The sequence below is a fragment of the Crocodylus porosus genome, unplaced genomic scaffold (genome assembly GCF_001723895.1).
Source record: "Crocodylus porosus isolate Cpor-Errol unplaced genomic scaffold, CroPor_comp1, whole genome shotgun sequence".
NCBI classification, from domain to species: Eukaryota; Metazoa; Chordata; order Crocodylia; family Crocodylidae; genus Crocodylus; species Crocodylus porosus.
Genome location: NW_017728886.1, coordinates 203396557 through 203416411, shown reverse-complemented (window position 1 = coordinate 203416411; position 19855 = coordinate 203396557). Strand labels below are relative to the sequence as shown.

General features: G+C 41.8%; 2 protein-coding genes across 4 annotated transcripts in view; both read left to right on the top strand.

Annotated features, from left to right (window-relative positions):
- The first annotated feature begins 9062 nt into the window (after positions 1 to 9062).
- Positions 9063 to 11330, top strand: RPS20 (ribosomal protein S20). Its single transcript, XM_019548244.1, has 4 exons — positions 9063 to 9194; positions 9466 to 9565; positions 10422 to 10495; positions 11098 to 11330. Exons 1-4 carry the CDS (start codon positions 9192 to 9194, stop codon positions 11278 to 11280), a joined length of 360 nt encoding a protein of 119 aa, XP_019403789.1. The 5' UTR covers positions 9063 to 9191; the 3' UTR covers positions 11281 to 11330.
- A 1802-nt stretch (positions 11331 to 13132) lies between these two features.
- LOC109318796 (kinesin-like protein KIF20A) overlaps positions 13133 to 19855 on the top strand; it is a 24913-nt gene continuing 18190 nt past the window's right edge. For 2 of the 3 annotated variants that reach the window (XM_019548202.1, XM_019548193.1), the window contains exons 1-5: positions 13134 to 13514; positions 15088 to 15162; positions 17327 to 17446; positions 18949 to 19087; positions 19191 to 19375. In XM_019548202.1, the coding sequence (XP_019403747.1) occupies positions 13401 to 13514; positions 15088 to 15162; positions 17327 to 17446; positions 18949 to 19087; positions 19191 to 19375 (633 nt within the window). In that variant the 5' untranslated portion in view covers positions 13134 to 13400. Of the gene's footprint in view, positions 13515 to 15087; positions 15163 to 17326; positions 17447 to 18948; positions 19088 to 19190; positions 19376 to 19855 lie in introns of all 3 variants that reach the window. The other variant, XM_019548207.1, reaches the window with a different exon arrangement.

The following is a 19855-nucleotide window of genomic DNA, read 5'->3' as shown; positions in this document are numbered from 1 at the left end:
CTTCCTGCCCTTTGGGCAGGGGGCTAGACTCGATGATCTCCCGAGGTCCCTTCCAGCCCTAATGTCTATGAAATCTATGAAATCTATATTTTCCTATACCACCATGAACAACTCCACTGATTTCATGCGGACTATTCATAGTAGTAAAGAATGTCTGTAAGCCTTAAAAGGGAGGGACCTACCTGTGAGATTTTCAGACATGTTTCATGTTGGGCTAAGTTTGACTATGATCAATTGGAGGAAAGTTTGGTCGAAGATGAGTACTTTTGCAAATCCGATGTTATATTCTTATAATATCAGTTAAAAATGCCATTGAAGGTTAAGCCTGCACTTCAGAATGAGATCTACCAGGAATGTAAAAATGTATGTGTGGTAACGAAAAAATATTAATAAATAATAATGGGAATTTCAAAAAATATAGGAGCAAATGCATGGCTGACCATTTTTAAATTCCAGATATTGCCAGAATGATCTCATCAAATGAAGGGAGAACTCTTGTAAACCAGTGTTACAGCTCAGAGGCATATTTTTTTCTCCCTGGAATCAGGGGACTCGAGCTTTGCCGGCGTGAACAAAACTGCAGACTTCACGTCAGTGTAAGAATATTTCACACCCATACATTGAAAGCAGTTCTTCCTATGAGTGCACAAGGGACTCTTCAACAGGAAATGTACCTACCTACTGGAAATTTTCAGAAAGGAGATCTATAATGGAATGAAGTACATCCTGGGTGGTCTCTGAGGGAAGCCCTAGGTTACATTGCAGGTATTACATTTTTACTGGGAGAATCACCATTCCAGGTGTCAACCTGGAAGATCACCCTTGTGATCTCCTCTCTCACAAGATGAATGTTTATATGCCCAGTGTGGGGGACTTTGCACCAGTGCTTCCCTCCCCTCCTGGAATATTCTCCAAAGGGAGGGAAGCAGCAGGATCATACTCCCTGTCTCTTCCCCCAGACCAGGGACTGCCTAGCCTGGGGAACAGCAAAGAGGCTTTGCTCCACTGTTCCTTCTGCTCTGGGTGGTCTGTGGTTTTGATGCATCGCGCAGGAAGAAGCTCTCTGCCAACCCCAGCAAATGCAGAGCCCTGCATGCTGGGTACTAGATGCTGGCTTTGAACTGCTGTATGAGGGTGGGAGGGGGCTTTTGTCCTGTGTGGTACTTCAAAGCCTGTGCCACAGCCCCACAGGGAGTCATTTGTCTGGGAATCAGGGAGGGCTTTATCCTATTACTCCAGTCCCCCAGGGACCAGGAGGAGTGGAGCATCCTGCTTCCGACACCTTCCCCAGATGGATTACTGGACTGAGGAAGATGTGGAGAGTAAGGGAAAGGGAGCAGCTGCAAGATGAATGCTACTGATGGAAATTAAAAAATTTTCCCCACTAGAAATGAGCTCCTGTGAGGCCTTTGACTTGCTCACAAAAGGCCTTATGGAAAATGAGTGTGTTTTTCTTTAATGTAAAACATACTCATGAAAATGATGGACAGGCCATCATAAAAAACACACTCATGAAAATGATGGAAAGGCCATCATAAAAATTACTAGGATTCTTTTTCTTTCAATTCTTGCAGGGTGCTAGACTTGTGTTTTTTCTTTATGGATTGTCTTGGGAGAGGTCACTTTTTATCTGAGTCAGACTACAGAAGACCCAGAAACTTAATGGTTCAGATAGCCCACAGAGCCATCTCCTGGTTGACTGCTTCAAAATGTATATTAGACAGGTAAGAAGTAAGGTCACACAACTGAAAAAAAATTGAAGGAAAAAGCCTTGCAATATTCTCTCTTTATTCTAAGAAAAAATAAAGTTCTTTATTTTTTTAGGAAAAAACATTTTTTAATTCAGGAGATGGCTTTGTGAGCTATCTGAACCATTAGGTTTCTGCTGTTTCTGCTGCATGGGCTGAATTGGACTCATGGGGTTTTCCACAAGTCCAGAAATTTGGCAGCAGGGAGCAGTGGCAGCATTAATTGCCCTAGTTTCCAGACTGCAGCACACCAGAGTGAGATCCAGTGCATGGGGCTGGCCAGTACATGGGTTTCTGCTGCAGACCAACCCTGTGCACCGGGGTCCATGCTGGTTTCAGCCTGTATACTAATCCCACCTGTGGGACCCAGCCTATGGGCTGGACCTGTGCTACTTATCTGGCCTATGGAGTAAGAAGATTGTATACCACTCAGGGTGGATAAAAATCAACAACTTTTTTTTAATAACAAATTGGATTTTTTTATTTGAATCAGACTCTTGTATTTAATTGTATTTTTTAAAGGTGCTTTAAAAAGGAACCAATATATAGTTTTAATTTAAGATATGTTAAAGCTCAAAGATATCATCATGGAATAGGGATTATAACTTCTAGTTTATATACTATTTGAGACAATAGATTCATGTCACCTTTTTAGAAGAGTTTTAAAAATAAGTCACAATCAGCCATGGACTATATTAGGAGCCCATTCTTATGGGGTTCCCAGGGGCTCCTCTATAGATTAGTAAAGATTAAAGAAAACCACTCTACCCAATGGTAGTCAGAACTCAGTCTAGAAGATCCTATTAAACATCTCTGTGATGCTTAGTTTCAGCTCTCAGACTGTGGCTTTGTCTCCACATATGACATCCTTGTTAACAGCAGTATATGGAAATGAGAGATAACAGACTTGATTACCTACCCATCAGCCCTCTTGTTTCTCTGCAACTTTGTGTACACAGAGTCAAGCCCCTACCTTTCTCTAAAAGTGCAAAGTTTCAAGAAGTTAAATAGAGGATTGGATTGTTGGGAGTGGAGTAGATCTGGGCAAGGAGGAGGAATCTGGAGATAAATGCAAGGAGGGATGAGCAGTAGAAACAAAAGAAAAACTTTCTGAGCAGAATAATCCAGAAATCTTGAGGGATAAGTTTCTGAGTATAGCCTCTTCACTGATTTTAGATCTAGTGAGGGAATGGTGTGGTGGAAGGGAAAACCTATCATGGCAGCAGGCTTGCCAGGCCATAAAAGAGATCCTGTTTGGGAATACTTTAATGAAGTTCCTCTACCTGTGGGTACGACAGGCACACATGCAAAATGCAAACAGTGTAGCAAAGAAATGCAAGGCCTGGTTGCCTGAATAAAACAACATCCTGAGAAGTGCTCCTTCTCGGGAGGAAGCTGCTTTGAAGATGATGAATGGAACACATCTGAACATGCAGGATCTCCAGGCAGGTAAACTTTCTTATTTCATACTTCTTTCTTGGGGACTGCCTGTCTTCCTTGTCCAGGTCTTTTGGGTGGACTTCTAAAGTACCTGAATTTTCATTAAAATATTTGAGCACAAATATAGTTGTTACTTTATGGAACTATCATACTTTTAATGCAGTCGTGATATAAAATAATGGCTGAAATAGGCAGATCTTCCTTTTACAGTTTCACTTCTAACGTGGTACTGCATGCAGTGAGTAATACTAAAATGAGCAGTACTATAGTAACTGTATTGAGTTCTTTTGTTCAGGAAGATCCATCTGCAACATACAAGATTCTGACTATCCATCTTCAACATCATCAGAGTCTGCAGTTTCAGAGTTATCTACTAATAATACCAGTGTCCCAATGAAATGCATGTTGCACAGTATATCACCATCCAGAAACACCCATAGATAAGTTTGTAATAACCAGCAGATTACAGCAAGAAGTAATTGATGAAAAAATCGCTCAGTTTATTTATGCAGCAAACTCTCCTTTCCATATGGTTGAGAATACACATTTCATTGACATGGTTCCGTCATTTTGACTAGGATACAGTCCACACAACAAAGCAGATATAGCAGGCAAATTGCTGGATAATGTGCATCAGGAAGAAACTGAATAGTGTGTAAAAAGTCTAGAGGGAAAAATTGTTAATCTGAGTCTTGATGGGTGGAGAAATATTCACAGTGATCTAGTAATGTGTGCTTGTGTAGCAACAGAAGAAGGGACTGTCTACCTTATAGAAACAACTGATACATTAGGAAATGCATGCATAGCAGACTACTTACATGAAGTAGCAGTAAAAGCTATAACAAACTGTGGGGGGGGGAAATTCAAATGTCTAGTATGCAGCTTTGTCACAGACAATGCTGGAAATGTATTAAAGATTAGAAGAAATCTAGAAGAAAGTGAAGATAATAACACATGGCTACAGTGCTCATTTGATGCAACTATTAGCCAAAGACTTCAGTGCTCCAGAAATAAAGCCTAATGTTGTTGAAATTGCAAAATAGTTTTGTAACAAGCATTTTGCTGCAGCTGCTCTGAAGAACGCAGGAGGAACCAAACTAACTCTCCCACAAGATGTACAATGGAACTCAGTAGTGGACTGTTTCGAAGAATATATTGAGAACTGACCTAATCTGATTACATTTTGCAAACAAAAGCATGACAAAATAGGTGGAACTGTCATAGCCAGAGTTCTAAAATTGTACTAAAGAGAATATAGAACGCATGCTGACTATCCTGAAGCCTGTTTCCATAGCCTTGAACAAAGTGCAGGGATACTGCTATGTTATTGCTGATGCTGTTGAAATTTGAAAGGAACTGAGCGAGACCATGAAAAGAGACATGCAATGACAGAGTTAAATTGTAGGCATTAAAAAAAACCGAATGGATCAAGCACCATCTCCAGCTCATTTTCTTTCTAGTATTCTCCATACTTGGTATCAGGGTCAGTCCAGAACTGCTGAAGAAGAGGAGATGGCTATGACATGGGCATCCAGCAATCATCCCTCCATGATACCAACTATAATAAATTTCAGTTGTGAACCGTTCAAGAAATATATTTGTTGGTGAGGTTTTAAAGAAAGTCATGCTGATGACCCAGTGGGAGTCACTTAGGCACCTGGATCCATCAGAGACTACTGAAGTGATAATCAATCTTCTAACAGGTGCAGCTTCTTCTGCAGGTATCAAAAGAATATTTTCTTCCTTTGGACTAATTCATTCTGAACTGAAAAATCACTTGGGAACTGAAAAAGCAAGGAAGCTTGTCTGTCTTGTTCAGTCTATGAATAAACAGGGAGAGGAAGATGAAGAGGGTTAGTTTGCTGCATAACCCAGTATTTTAAGTTTCTCACGTTGATCTGGCTGAAATAATCTATTTAATTTTTTTTAAAACACGTCACGTTTTAGCTAAAATAGCTAAAAATGCAAAAAATACATTTGCTTTTTTATTAAAATAATTATATGTTTGTTGTTGAAGAAAAATATCCAAAATAGATAAGCTTGTTGCTTTTAGCTAAATAAAACAATTTAAATGTCTGTTTTTGGTAATGGTGGTTGTTGTCCTTTAAATACAGCAAGGCAAAAATATCTCCCAAATATCCACGATTAATCTAGTGACTCTCCCAGTGACATCACAAGTATCTGCTTCAATTAGCTTTGGTAAATAAAATAACCAAATCATAATTAATGTTGCAGCTATGTCAGAAAAATGAATCTGAAAAATATCAAAATAAATCACTGCTTTAAATTGTATAGTGTGTACCTTCTAAAAATGACACCAACATCTATCTCTGAGTTGTGAATAATATGTATTAAGGTTATATTAAACAAAACAAGAATGCACTTTTTGTAGAAAACTGTTTTAAATTGAGGCTTCCTGACCAGTGATTTCAATCATTATTTTTAAATCAATTTGATTTAAACCAAATCCACCCTGGTAGCACTAGTTTAAACTATGCTGTAGTAGCACCACACAACCAATTTATTTACTCCTGCTGATCCAGCTGGATAAAACAAGTCAGATTATAGTTTCATTCTTACAAAGACTTAGATGCTTGCTTAACTTTCTGCACTGTGAGTAGCCTATATGTTTTACAGGGACTATTTGTAGTATGTAAAGTTAAACAGCTACACAAGCCTTTGCAGAAATAGCATCAAGATGCTAAGTACTGGGGTGGTATGAGAGTTTCATGCCCACTTTTGCCAGCTGCCTCACTGCTCATTCTTTGTACGTAGAGCCTGTCATAGTGCATAACTAAATACAGCAGTGCTAACTCCAAGCTTTCCAAAATCCTGAGATGACTTGTTTTTGCTTTATACTTGCTCCTCGTTTTCAGCCTTAAGCTCCAAAGTCTTTCTTTGCAGCCACATGGGCTAGACACTTTCCAAAACAAAAGCTAAAATTATGATGTAGTCAAATGGCATCATGGGCTGCCTTTTTTAAGGAAATTAAATATAAAGAAACTTGCTGTAGTGTTAATCTACATTTGGCTGTCGGTGGTTATCATGCCCTAGACTTCTACACTTACTTAAGGGTTTATCTTTACTTGCTTAAATAGTAGGACATCTGATCACAATCTTCTAAGACCTTAGAAAAATGTCTTTGAGTGAACAAGTAAATAACATTTCCCTTGTTCTGTAGATGGAAATAACATGTCCTTTGCTTTCCCTAGGTATAGTTCTTGTTCAGAGAAGTGAAGTGATGATTAAATGTTAAAATAAAACAGAGAAAACAGCTTTCTGCATTATAGTTTGCTTTCTGAGGTGCTTAATAATCCATATTCTCATTATCTTGCAGAGATGGAATTTTTATGTACTGGTATAAAAGAGAACAAATAAAATGTGTTTTTCCTATGTATTTGAGAACCTGCAGTAAATTGGCCAAAGCAAAGCCTAGGAATTGTGCTGTACCCTTCGTCTTAACTTCTCTGCTGAAAACTATGAGACTACACTATAAGCTCTACATTTGCTTTACTTTCCTACCCACAACCTCTTAATTTCTAAGTGGGGGGCTCCAGCTGTTGCTTTACCACATTATCTTTTTGGAGGGAAGTTAACAAACACTTTGAAACTAAAACTTAGCATTCTATGCCTCTTGGATCACTTTCATTGTTACATTGTGGATCTGGCCAGCTGTTCTGAGCAATCACTCTGAAATGACTTCTTCAGCAGCTATGAGTTTCTGTTTCTAAATAATATCTTTAGCATGAGTACAAATCTGCTCCTTCTGTTCCTAAGCCTTACCTCCATCCTTCACTGTTCCTGTTTCTGTCAAGCCATTTTGTGACTGACAAACCATTACTAGTTCATACAGCAGTGGGACATGGAATAGGTTTCAGTACATCATCGCAGTTCCCCAAGAGGTGTGAGGGACATCTGCTGTTCTGCATCAAGTAATCTTGCATGTTACTTCTATAGTGTTCAGCCCTGTCCCCTTTCTATCTGTCTTCTTTTTAAATGACATTTATATGCAACCTCGAAGAAAAATGTGGAATGTCACCAGTGTGCTGCTGTCATATTCAAGTATCACCAACAGGTGGTTTGTGGGCAGGGAAAACAGGAATATGAAAGTTTTGCAACCTGTAGGTTGAAGGCAGCATGCCAGTTCTTTAGGTCTAGGGAAGAGATCTAGAGATACCATATTGGACTCAGTCATTTGTGAAATCTAAGGCTTTTTTTTGAAAACGGAATGATCTTGAATGAAGTTCACAAAGCACCTCCAGTACTGCACCAGAAGTGGTCCTGTAAATGGCTTGTGGAAAGAGGATGAAGAGTGGATAAACAAAAGAATTGTCACATAACACACACTCACCACTTTCTAACCACAACGGTACTGAAACTATGGGAAAAGAGACAGAATAGAAATAAGCTAACATGGACAGAGCAAAGATAGCAAATAGAGTCAATGTAACAGACAGACATCTCACAGCCAGGAAATCAAATTTGCTGTCCAGCAAAGAAAGGAGGGAGCTAATGAAAAGATGCGGCACAGCTACTACAGAACTCTGCTGCTTGGATATTCTGCCTTTTCCCTGCTTATTGATAATGAGTGGACTTGTCCCTTGTACATACAGCCTAAAACACCGTTACTATTTTTCTGGTGTGTTTAGCTTGCCAGCAGTCCCTCAATTCGAGAGTGATTTCTACCACATCTTACTGATGAGTCTTGAAGTGACTTAAGAGTCCAATTCTAACCATAGAAGTTGCAGGTCTTTCTGTGGGGTAGAGTAGGCTGTAGGCTGTGATTCCTCTTCTTTTCCTTCCTCTGCTTTCTTCTCCGCTTTGAGGGTAAGATGCTTTACCAGGAAACAGGCTGCCACTTGGTTGAGGTGGCAGCGGTGCCATCTGAGATGTAGACACATAAAGGCTTCACATCTTTTAGAGGTCTCCACGCCATGTCGGTTTTGCCATGAAATAAAGCACAACCTTTTCACCACACAGCTCCTTGAGAACCCAATGAAGAAGCTAATCTTTAAAATAATGATAAGCTTTATTTCTGCTGCTCTAGAGACCACCAGGAAAGCTGCCATTACAATCAGTGTCCCTCCTTGCAGCCGCTTATCAAGACACAGCTGCCTGATGTACCCGTGGATCGAGTTGTACTACTGGTCACAGAAAACCCTCTGGTCACAGAAAACCCTCATCTCTGACTGGACACCCAACAGGATTCCTGCTCAAGTGTCTTAAGCTTTTTGAAATCTAAAACTCTTGGTTCAGAGGTAATACCTTTCATTAGACCAACACAGCAAAAAAACCAAATCTTTCTTTGCAAGCTTTCCAGTGCACACCCTTCTTCAGGCCAAGGAGAAATCAAAAATTGTGGAAGTTCTCTTGGATAGAAAAGAAACTTCATTTTGCACAAGGGAAGTTGAGGAGGAATGTGTACTCCCCTGGGTCTGAGAGTCCTGTTGTGCAAGTTGGCTTTTTCTACTCCAAGGGTGGCCTCTGCTGGCCTTGCTGGGACCTTTCTACAGCTGCTTTGATCGCTAGGAGTCCCACAAAGGTTGCGGTTCCTGCTCTTGGGTTGAATGCAGGAAACCCCTCCGGGTCTGGGTCCACGGGAGTCGGCCCCCACTAGCTGGGAAGAGCTGGTGGCAGGGCACGGCACGGGCACCCAGGCAAGCCGGGCCTCCCCCCCCCCCCCCCCCCCGGCTGTTGGAGCAGGCGCAGTAGCCAACGCGCACGCGCGCCGCGGAGGGACGGCGCAAGACCTGAGAGCAACCTTCGCCCCGCCTCCTGGCGGACTACCGCCCCCACGACACACTTCCGGGTGGGGCCTCACTTCCGGGTGGGACGCCGGGTGCCCGGATAGTAGCCACGCTGCCTATATAAGGCGCCGCGCGTGCGCTGTTCGGTCTCTGTGAGTGGATCCGCTGCCGCGTGGCGACTCCTGGCTCACCGCTGTTCGCTGGGCCGCACCGCCTCGCCCGGGAATAAGTCGGCCAGGAAGAATCCGCCGCAGCCATGGTGAGGGAGGGGCGCGGGGAACCAGTGCCGCTTCCCTCGGGACCGGTCCCTCTTGCTGGAGGTGGCGCCGGGGTGTGCGGTCCGGGCCTATAGTGGGTGTAGGCTCCGATTGATGGAAGCTGCAAGACGCCAAGCAGACGCGCTGTCTCCACCCCCCACTGCCTAGCATCGTGGGGCTGTTCCCGCCCCGGGCTTGAGCTGTGGAAGACTGTGCGTGGGCCGTGGAGCTGGTTGTTGCCCTGGTAACCCCTGCTCCGCTTGAATGTTCCAGGCTTTTAAAGATACGGGCAAAGCCCCTGTGGAGCAGGAAGTGGCGATTCACCGCATTAGAATCACCTTGACCAGCCGCAACGTCAAATCTCTGGAGAAGGGTAAGGGGTGCTTTTGTTTTCAGAGGTCTGGAGCTGGCAGTCCTAGTTTTTGCAAAGCAAGAGCCTGGCAAAGTGGAAGTGGCTGAGACAAACCTACAGCCCTAGGTGCTGCTTTTACAGTGGGGAAGGGATGCACCCTGGGGGTTAAACTGACTATGGCAGCACTTCCGTAAAGTTCTGGGTTGCTAGCTCTGGATATTTGTATTGCATTTGGAGTTAGGGCCTGGGTTTTATGTTTGATAACTAAAAAAGCCCGTATTGGGTTGTGGATGTTGGTCTTCAGAGCTCCAGAAACATTGAGTGGTCTCAGGGCACTTTTATATATGGATGTGGTGCTGGGCACTTCAGTTAACAAGTGATGCTGATTAAAAGCTCCTGTGGGTCTGGGTGCCCAGGGATCATTGAATTGAAGCTTATTGAATGTGTTTTATTTCAAAGCACCCCACACTGAGGGGGGTGAAACAAAATAACTATTTAAAATCTCATTTGAATGGTTGGGCTGGCCTATACCAAGAATGAATGGGAGCTTGAATTTTTTTATGTTGTAAACATTCTTGCTTTGTTCATGCCCTTCAAGTGAACTGTGTCTTTAAACTGTTTTAATATTTCAACAGTACTTTTAAATTAGTCACTCTAGCACTGTCTAACTGTTAGTACGTCCAGGTCTAAATTTCAGACTTACAAATGACTTGCTTTCTTCAGAATCGGTTCGTTTTCCATATAGAGTTGGCTATGAGGATAAATCGTAAGCTGAATTACTGTGATAATCTTATACGCTATTCTGAGCCAACAAATGGTATGAAATGGAAGTGTAGTTCAGTTGTGGGAGAGGAATCTAAAGCAGTTTCTCTTGCAGTGTGTGCTGACTTGATCAGAGGTGCAAAGGAAAAGAATCTTAAAGTGAAGGGACCTGTTCGAATGCCTACCAAGGTGCGTAAGAACTAAAAAAGGGAGGGAAAGCTGCATCTTACACGCTTGTAAGCTAGTAATAAAAACAGGAGACATTCCAGTGTAATAACCCTGCATAAGTGAAGTTAAATTATAATTAGCCTATGAATGAATGACTTTCATTAACACTTGAGTGGAAATTATTTAATGCAAAGCATACTGAAAGCTATGTTTTGTTTCTAATGTGCATTCTTTACTGGACTTACGATCCTAGGTGTGCGAGAGAAAAAAGGCAACTGTAGTGGTCACTGAGCTGCCTTTTGACAAGGAACTAAAAGTAGAATATTACTAAAAGTAATATTTGAATTGGACTATAGAACATCTTGTTCAGGTTAGAAACCGGGGGGGGGGGGCAGAAATTTTAAAGTCTGCAAGCTAAATCCAGCCTGCAGAGGGGTTTGATTTCAGCCCATGGATGTGGGGCTTTGGCAGTCTTTAGTAGAAGCTGTGTCTGTCAGTGCCCACCTGTAGTCTTGAAAAGGGTGCCTGCTGCAGATCCATGTATACTGGTATCTTGTCTCTTAATTTAACTTTTTTGTTTGTTTTTGTTTGTTTGTTTGTTTGTTTTTTGTTTTCCATTACAGACACTGCGAATCACTACTAGGAAAACACCTTGTGGTGAAGGTTCCAAGACCTGGGATCGTTTCCAGATGCGTATCCACAAGCGTCTTATTGACTTGCATAGCCCCTCTGAGATTGTCAAACAGATCACTTCCATCAGTATTGAGCCAGGCGTAGAAGTTGAAGTTACAATTGCAGATGCCTAAATGACTGTCATAGTCAATAAAAGTTGATTTCCTAAATTTTTTAAATTGTTTCATCATTTTCATATTTGTCACATTTGTCTTGACAATAACCAATTAGCCAAACTTTCCCTTCAAATGGCCCAGATTTCTAAGGTTGGAGGAAAAAAGAAGAATTTGGGGTGGTGGGGATGGGTGGGGGGAAGACAACAGAAATGTAAATGTGAGGAAGGCAATATGGGAAACTGGGGAAGGAAATTCTTGCTTTGTTTCAAACCTCTTATTTGGCAGTTCTTATTTTCAGCTGTTTTTGGATAAGCTGTACCTGACACAAGTGAAATACAAAGGCTTGAACCCTGCTACTCTAAATACAGTAGTGCAAAACTTGGTGGGGCTGGGGGTAAGCTCTCTTTTTGTCTTTGTTTTGCTAGGTCTGCTTGAGGTTCTGGGAATGCAACTATGAAACTACTTGATGGCCCAGTGGTATTGAAGTTAATGCTTTGTCTCACCAGACTTCATTGTGCAAGTCAAATAAAAGTGTAACTTGGTGGGTTTCTTTGGGCTTTTTGTTCACTTTTATTTTTTCTTAGTAGAAATTTGATCATAACAGACAAATCATCATCTATATCTCTAAAGTGGTTTCCTTTTCAAACAAAAAGGAAGACTAGCGGATGGGGAAACTCAAAGCACAGGCCAGAACATGAGATTTGGGAATAAACTTTTCCCACTTCCCTGTCTGTCCTAAGTGATTAAAAGGGAGAGGGTGATTTAAAAGGGTGACACCTTTTTATTGGACCAATTATATTGTTGAGATAAAGTAAAAATAGCTCTCCAAGGCAAGACCTTCCTCAGGTCTTTACACTTGGAAGTTTGTCAAACTATCCCAGCTGTATAGCTGGTCCAATGAAAGATGACCACTAAGAAATCCTTGCCGTATGTAACTTCTTGTCCACCATGGCTATAACATTGGGGACATGGAAGGGATAAAAGGAAGAGTATGCATCAACTGCAGATGCTTTCTCAGCCTGGTGAAGGGTATTTATACCCAAAAGCTTGCAAAGAAGAAATTTTTTCCAACATTTGAGTTGGTTTAATAAAAGATACAAGATTTACCCAAAGAACCTTGTCTGCCTGTGTCTTTACACCAACATGGCTACAACCTATACTCATGAAAAGCAGAATGGGTAAAGCAAAAAGTAAAATACCTACTTGTAAACCAGTTTCTTGACAGTTGAGTCTAATAGTTAATCCACTTAAGTTAAAGGGTATTTTGTTGTTAAGGGTTGCTTTAAATCACTTTTTTTTTTTGGTAGGTTAAACCCCACTGGCCCCTTTCCTCTAACTTCAGAGTCACGTGCCTGGCTCCTTCGTGCACGCTTCCAGTTTTTCACTAAGCATAACATACAAGCCCCACAAGAGGAAACCCTATTGCAGCTTCAGCCTCGCGAGCCTGGGGCAGAAATGAAATCGCCGAGTCGCGGCTCCGGGGGGCAGACGGCCGAGGATGTCCTTGCCGAGCCGCGGGGGGGTCCGTTCTCCCTCCTCGTCCACTGCAGCCGCCGGTTCTGCACCATCGTCTCGCTGGTCCCGAAAGCCTGCAAGTCGTCCCCAAATCCGCGGCGCGGCTCTGCCGTACCCCCGGGGCAGGCCCTGCCCCGTAGCCCCCGCCCAGGGGCCCGGCCCGAGCCGGCGCGGGAAAAGGTGGGGCGGGAGGGCTCAGGAAGCTGGGAGCTGGCGACGGCTGCTGCTGAGGTGCCGGTGCGGGGCTCCTTTCCTCTACATCCGCCCCTCCCCCGCCTCGGCAGGGCTTGGCTCCCAGCCCCGCCGGTTGTGCTGCTGGTCCCGGCGGCGGGCCGCGCGGGAATCCTTTGCGAAGGGCTGAGGGAGGGGAGCAAACGGGCAGCCCTTTTCTCCCTACAGGTGCAGGCGATGCTGTGGCTTCCCTGTCCTGGGGGTTAAGGCTTTACGTTGGGGTTGCTACATTGAGGAGTCCTTCAGGTCCTGGGTGACAAGCTACAAACAGGCTTGTGTTATCCCCTTCTCTTCTGTCCCCCTGGAGCCTGCTTTTTTAATGTCTCTTCTCTCTTGTTCTTCTCTGCAACTGGTCTGGTGCCTCTTCCTGGTGTCCACCCAGAGAATGAGCTATGGAAGGGAGCGGCATGTTCTCAGCAGCCTGTGAGGTGCTGGAGTCCCCTTCCTATCCAGACCTGATGTCCAAACACCCCCCCAAGGAGTGTGTCTCTATTGATGACCCAGAGGTGGAGTGTCTTTCTTTTATTGAGGGGTGTAGGTTGTAGCTGTGCTGGTATAAGACATAGGCAGACAAGGTTCTTGGGTGAATCTGATATATTTTATTAGATATCTAAATAAAAGATATCATGTTCACCCAAAGAACCTTGTCTTTCTTTTATTGATGCCTCTGCTTGTAAGGGGCCACAGCTGTAACCACTTCATCTTTAGTGTGAAGAGCTCTCTCCTTTCCAAATCTTAGTTTCCTGCTTAGGAACAGATCATACAGCTTGTTTGCTGAATAGGAATAGTTCCCATTACCCAGCATGTCTAACTTTCTGTCCTATTTGAGCTAGAAGTAATGATTGTGGCACAGTGCAATAGAAGTTTTCACACTTACTTTTTTGGAATCTGCTTAATCTAAAAAGTTTTCTTTAATTGGTATCTCGTGGCATCCTAAGCATCTTTAGTCTCCTGACTAACTGAAGGTGGTAACTTCAAAGCCTTTCCTTGTCTGGTCTCCAAGCCTGTTTGCTATCTTGTAGCCGCAGATCTTCTGCCTCATTTTTTTTAGTGCCAGCAATTCTCAGCCAGGGTGCTGTACAATATTAGCATGGTTAGGTGTGCCAGAACCCATGCATAATTTGCAGGTTAGTCCCAGAGACTTCAAATGGGAATCTATAATGTTAAAAACATTCTTACCTGCCATGGTCTTTCTGAGTTCTTTGCAACAAGAATTGCTCTAGTATTTTTCCATAGTCCAAAAAAAAAAAAAGTGTGAAAGCTAAAAGCTGGCATTTTCTGAAGGGTGCCTTGACTCTAACAAAGTTGTGAGCCACTGGTTTAGGGAGTAGTCCATTCTGCATGTTCATGGAGTGCTAATTATGGAGCGCTACTAAAACATTGCCAGCACAGAAATTTGAATACCTCTTCTGCCCACCTGGGAAGCAACACTTGGTTCCCTCTCACTAGAAGAAACTAGTGAAGAGATGTAATTAGATATACTTACATTTTAGCAGTCAAGGTTGGGAGACTTCTTGGGGATAGAGGAACATAAGGCAACTCTTCAAAGAGATTTTTTTTGCAGCTGTTTCTGCAAAGAAGGTTAAAAAATGGTTTGTGACTTGGTAGTAGGGGCCATGTGGTCTTTATTTGCTGAATATGCAGGTGTCCTTCAAAACAGAAGTATAAACCATATAAACAACCTAACTTTTAGAGTCAATGCACAAGATGACCAGAAGATGGAAGCATTGCAGTTTTGTAAAAGTTACTTAACATGCTATTGGTAGATGAATGCTAGATGCCTATAGAGAGAAAAACTTTTTTTTTTTTTTAAGACTCTGTATGAAAAAAGGTAGATGTTTTTTGTTAGACAGCTTGGGAAAGGTATCAGAATAAAGGATATAATATAAAGGATCCTTTATAAATATAAAGGATGCAAGTACTGAAGTTTTTCTCAAGTGTCTAGTTCAACGTGGAGTGGTAGAGAAAAGAGCAGGGAGATTCTGGGTTACTGTGTTTTTATACCGCCACCTTTCAACAGGCCAAAAATGCAAAACAAATAAGCTTAACTAAACGTATAACTCTTTTTTTTATGATCAGGCATGTCAACCTTTGAAAGTCTACTTGAGAGTGAGACCGTTCTCTAAGGCAGAACTTGAAAACAATGAATTTCAGGTTAGTTAGAAAGTCTGCTGACAACTAATTAAGTATTTTTTTATGGGACAACACTGGCCTTTCGGCCTTTTTGCTATTTTTAAAAGGAAAAAAGCTTCTGTCTAACATAAATTTCTAAGTTGTACTGTAACCCTCCAATAACATTCTTCCTCAGCATTGTCACCTTTTTGAGGCATTTTTAATCTCCTGAAAAAATGTTACTTTTATTAAGGATAATATGGAAATTGAACCAGAAGAGCTTATTAAGTGTCCGTAACTGCTCTGAATATGCCTGATGTCCTTCACCCCCCTTGTCTCTCTCCTCCACCCCCTTACCCCTCCCCACCTCTTAGTTTCAATAAATCAGGTAGACAGACATTAGGGCTGGAAGGGACTTCACTAGATCATTGGGTCCAGCTCCCTTCCCAAGGGGCAGGAAGTCAGGTGGGGTCAAATGATCCCAGCAAGATAGGCATCCAAGTGTTTCTTAAGTGTCCGGAGTAGGTGCTTGCACCACCTCTGGGGGGAATTGTTCCAGGTCCTGGGGACTTGGACAGTAAAGAATTTTTCCTTACGTCCAGCCCAAAATAGTCTTCCAGGAGTTTGTGACTGTTGGACCTTGTCTTCCCTTGGGGTGCCCTGGTGAACAGATGTCCTCTCAGTTCCTCATGTATACCCCTTATGTACTTATAGGTAACTAAGTGCTTATTCATACTGCTGTGGCAGTAGACCCAGGTAGTGAGGGAGCTCAAGCCAATCCCACCCACCTGAGTGTTCAAACATGCTCCAAACTGGAAAAGTATTGGCAAGGCTTCTGGGGGCTTATCCTTCACTGTCTGGTCTCAAGCCCTGGATGGGGCTGAGATCTGGCACTGGGGACAAGCCTTCAGCAGCTTCACTAGTGAACTTCTGAATCTGGAGTGTGCTTGTGTGCAAACAACGTGCTCAAGTCCCCATGGAGACAGGATGCCAGAAAGCCCTGTAGAAAGGATGCTATCTGCTATATACACCTGTTATATTTTTCCAGCTCATGGGGATAAATAGATGGGTGATACCTTTCATGACCACCTAAGGAGAAATTTTGTCTGATGATCACAAGGGCAGTAAAGTGCCATTATTACAAGTGCTGAAATGGTTAAGTGTAATAAGCAATTTGTTGTTCTGCAGGCTGTCTTATGTTAAAATGGCAACTTGCTGAATACCACCATTACAAAAATTGTTTGTACAATCTTGAAAGCTGAGAGAAAATATAAAAACCTGGCATCAATCAATTGTAAAACATAAGAAGCAAGGCTTTCTTGGTCTTTGTGTATAACGTTGAGCAAAACAATTATAAAAAAGCTAAATTTTAAGCAGTTTAGCTGCCGTGATTAGATTTAACTAAATTTTGACCCGGGGGGGGACAGGTGAGGGAAATAGGTCTTCAAAACTTAGAGGGCAGTTCCTTTCCTGAATTTATCTTTTTGTTTCTTTTTCTTTACTGTATGTTGCATTATTTGGTTGAATCAGTGAGGAAAATGCTAGGAACTTTGATCATATTGTAGCAAGCTTTTTCTGCTGTACTGCTTTTTCTACTACTGAGAAGTGATTAAATTAATCTTCTCAGTCCTTTGTCCTCCCTGCCATGCTTAATTTCTTGCCAGGAAGTTTGATTTAATAAGTCAAGCCTGTATTTAAAAAAAAGAATGCCTAACTTAAGAAACTGTTTCTGCTCTAAAAGGGGACAGAATACAGTTGTGTCAATGAGCTGTTTCAACAACAATTGGATTTAAATGCCTGTTCTGTATAAGCAAACAAACTTGTTTTAAATGTTCAATGCATCCTTCCAGAAAGTCTATTCCATCTTTTCCAGTAAAGACCCAATATAACTTTATAGGTTTTTAGGGGAATATATAGAGGAATAATTTTATAGGGGAATACCTTGTATGGTATTTGACATTTTCTTAATAAACTTTCCATCAGTTTGTGACTAGATAGCAGCAGCAGTCAGTTTCACAATGGGAAGAAGAATCTCCTAAAGATTCCCCAAGCTCTCCTGTGGGAGACTCAGGCATTGTATTTAGCAGATTTGGAAGACTGGCTGTAAGTTGTTCCAGCTTCCCATTAGGGTTTGGGTGGGGCAGACACTGGTGGTGATTTCAGGAAAGCTTATTTTAAAAAGGAGTTTTGCATGCCTTTGCTTTAGAACTGTATAATATTTGAAAATCCAGAAACAGTAACTCTTCAGGCGCCCAAGGAATCTTCTGCAATGAAGAACAGTGAAAAGGGGGTTGGGCAGTCCATGCACCGATTCACCTTCACTCGGGTAAGTTAACTTTCTTGCCTTACATTCTAGCAAGAAAATGTTTTTGTGCCACAGGAAACCATAGTTGCAGTTTGTTCCTCCATTCAGTGAGGCAGTAAAGTTTCTATTGTTAATATGACCTTTTGTCTTCTCTTACAAAACAAATTCCTGACTTATTTGCAAAGTACATCCTCCGAAATGCCTTTTAGATAAGACTTTGCAGTAATCCTATTGCTTTCTGTGATTATATACTTTTACACAGAAGCTCTTTATATTCAATTCTATGATTTATACCATTTCCGTATAACTACACAAGTTTACTGTGATCTTACTGTCCCTTTAGATCACAGCTGAATTATAGGTATCCTATTAGATTCCAGGGATGCAGGTACTTAAAATGGTTATCTAAAAAGGTATATGTGTAAGGACTTGCCTCTTTGCAGGTGAGAATATAGCAGATTAATCACTTACCCTTACAAACTGGAAGTCTTTCATTAACATCTAAAGTTAATGCAAAGTCCAATGATGACAACAGGGACTGCACTTCTTGTGGCATCCAAAGATAAATTTAAATAACGTGTTAAATATGAAGTTGTTTTACAGTCAATGTATTTCTGTGCTGCTTTTGAATAATAAGTTAGTTCTACTTCTGTAGGATTTGCTCTTCCCCTAGCACGTAAGCAAGTTTCTATGAAAAGTATTCAGTGAGCACTGACAGATGTGTAGCTCCCTGGTGTAACTCATGGTGCTTTACAGGAAGTGCCATGAATTACAGCTATCCCTGGAACCCAACAGGCATTTATCCTTGGATCCTGGGGACTGGGAGATAAGCTGCAGTTTAAAGCAACTGCATCTTTGCAGCTGCTCTCCCCCTAGCCCTGTCCCTCTGCCCACCAAGCCCTGGCAACTTTTTTGGAATGGGAAGGGAGTGGAGGGAGCTTGTTTTGGGGGTTGCCCAGCCGGCACTGGAGGGTGGGGTGAGTAGATTGGAGCGAAGATCTTGTAACGTAAATAGACCTTACCTCCAATTTAAAACTTCTTACTTAAATTTTAAGTTTTAATATGTTTTAATGGGGGAAGACTATACTAAGGGCAGTAGAGCGCTTTTGGTGGCCAATCACATGACAAACTGTCATATCTGTCAGCACCACCCTCGCATCTATTGGTGCCGCATTTGTAGCTCATGTTGTTTGTGGTTCTTAGCATCATGATTGTATTCTGAATAAAAGGCAAGCCTGTGTGCATCTCAGTTGCAAATATGTATGTGATTTAAATAAGAAATTAAATATGCATATGATTTAAATAAAAAAAATGTGTGATGTTCATAAGGGATACAAAAATATGAGAGACTTACACTGCAGTCTGTTAATCTTGCTCTGAAAGACTGTTACCTTAACTCAACATTGAATCGCCTATGCTAACATTCTTTGGACCATTTATAATCTCACTTTTCAGCTATTCAAATGCCATTTGAAAACTTCTCTCTTTCTTTCCCCCCCACCTTCCCTGTATTTTTGTGTTAGGTTTTTGGACCAGAAACTACTCAAAGTGAATTTTTTGAAGGTACAATGAGAGAAATAGTAAAAACTTACATTGATGGAGTGAATGGACTGGTGTTTACTTATGGAGTTACTAATGCAGGCAAAACATTCACTATTCAAGGTATAGAATGCTTGCAAAGAAGCAGGGACAGTTTGAATAAAATCCACTGCATGTTTTGGTGTAAAGGTCTAATTATTTTTAATATGCCAACTTTCCTTGGCAGGATCTCCAAAAGAAGTTGGTATTTTGACCCGTTCTCTTGATATGATCTTTACCTGCATTGGAGAAAGACAGTACCTGAAGATGGACTTGAAACCACACCTAAGCAATAACGTTAAAAAGCTGGAAAATGTACAAGTTAAACAAGAGGAAGCCATAAAAGCAGCCATTCTTGCTTCACTGAAAGAGGTCAGTAATCAATACTTCCCCCTTACTTGCCTTAAACATTTGCTTTAATAATAAATAAATAAAACCTTAGCACTTGGTCCTATAAGGAACTTCTTTGTCTGCCTTATGCAGTTTCTACAATGTGGAATGAGATGAGGTTTTACAAAATTAAGAGTAACAGGTCATGCTTCAAGCACAGGTTAATTATTTCCATGCAGACCTCCTGGAAACATACTGTTGACATAGCAAGCAAAACCTCATAAAATACGTTTGTAATCTGTTAACATTAAATTTTTGGAAGTCTCTTCTATCTCACTTTGCACATCTCCACACAACATCAAAAGAACCTTGGTTTCCCCTCTCCCCCTTTGCTCCCCGCTTTCTCAAATAGAAGTATGTGATCACATTCACACTTGAATAGATTTGATCCATGAGTGGTTTCTAGTCTGGAAATGCATATGGAGCTTAAAGCAGGCTTCCTTCCCTCCTTGCCGCCACACA

Coding starts and splice junctions, on each gene's coding strand:
- RPS20 (XM_019548244.1), top strand. Junction 9,566..10,421: donor CGTCAAATCTCTGGAGAAGG/GTAAGGGGTGCT, acceptor TTTCTCTTGCAG/TGTGTGCTGACTTGATCAGA. Junction 10,496..11,097: donor CTGTTCGAATGCCTACCAAG/GTGCGTAAGAAC, acceptor TTTCCATTACAG/ACACTGCGAATCACTACTAG.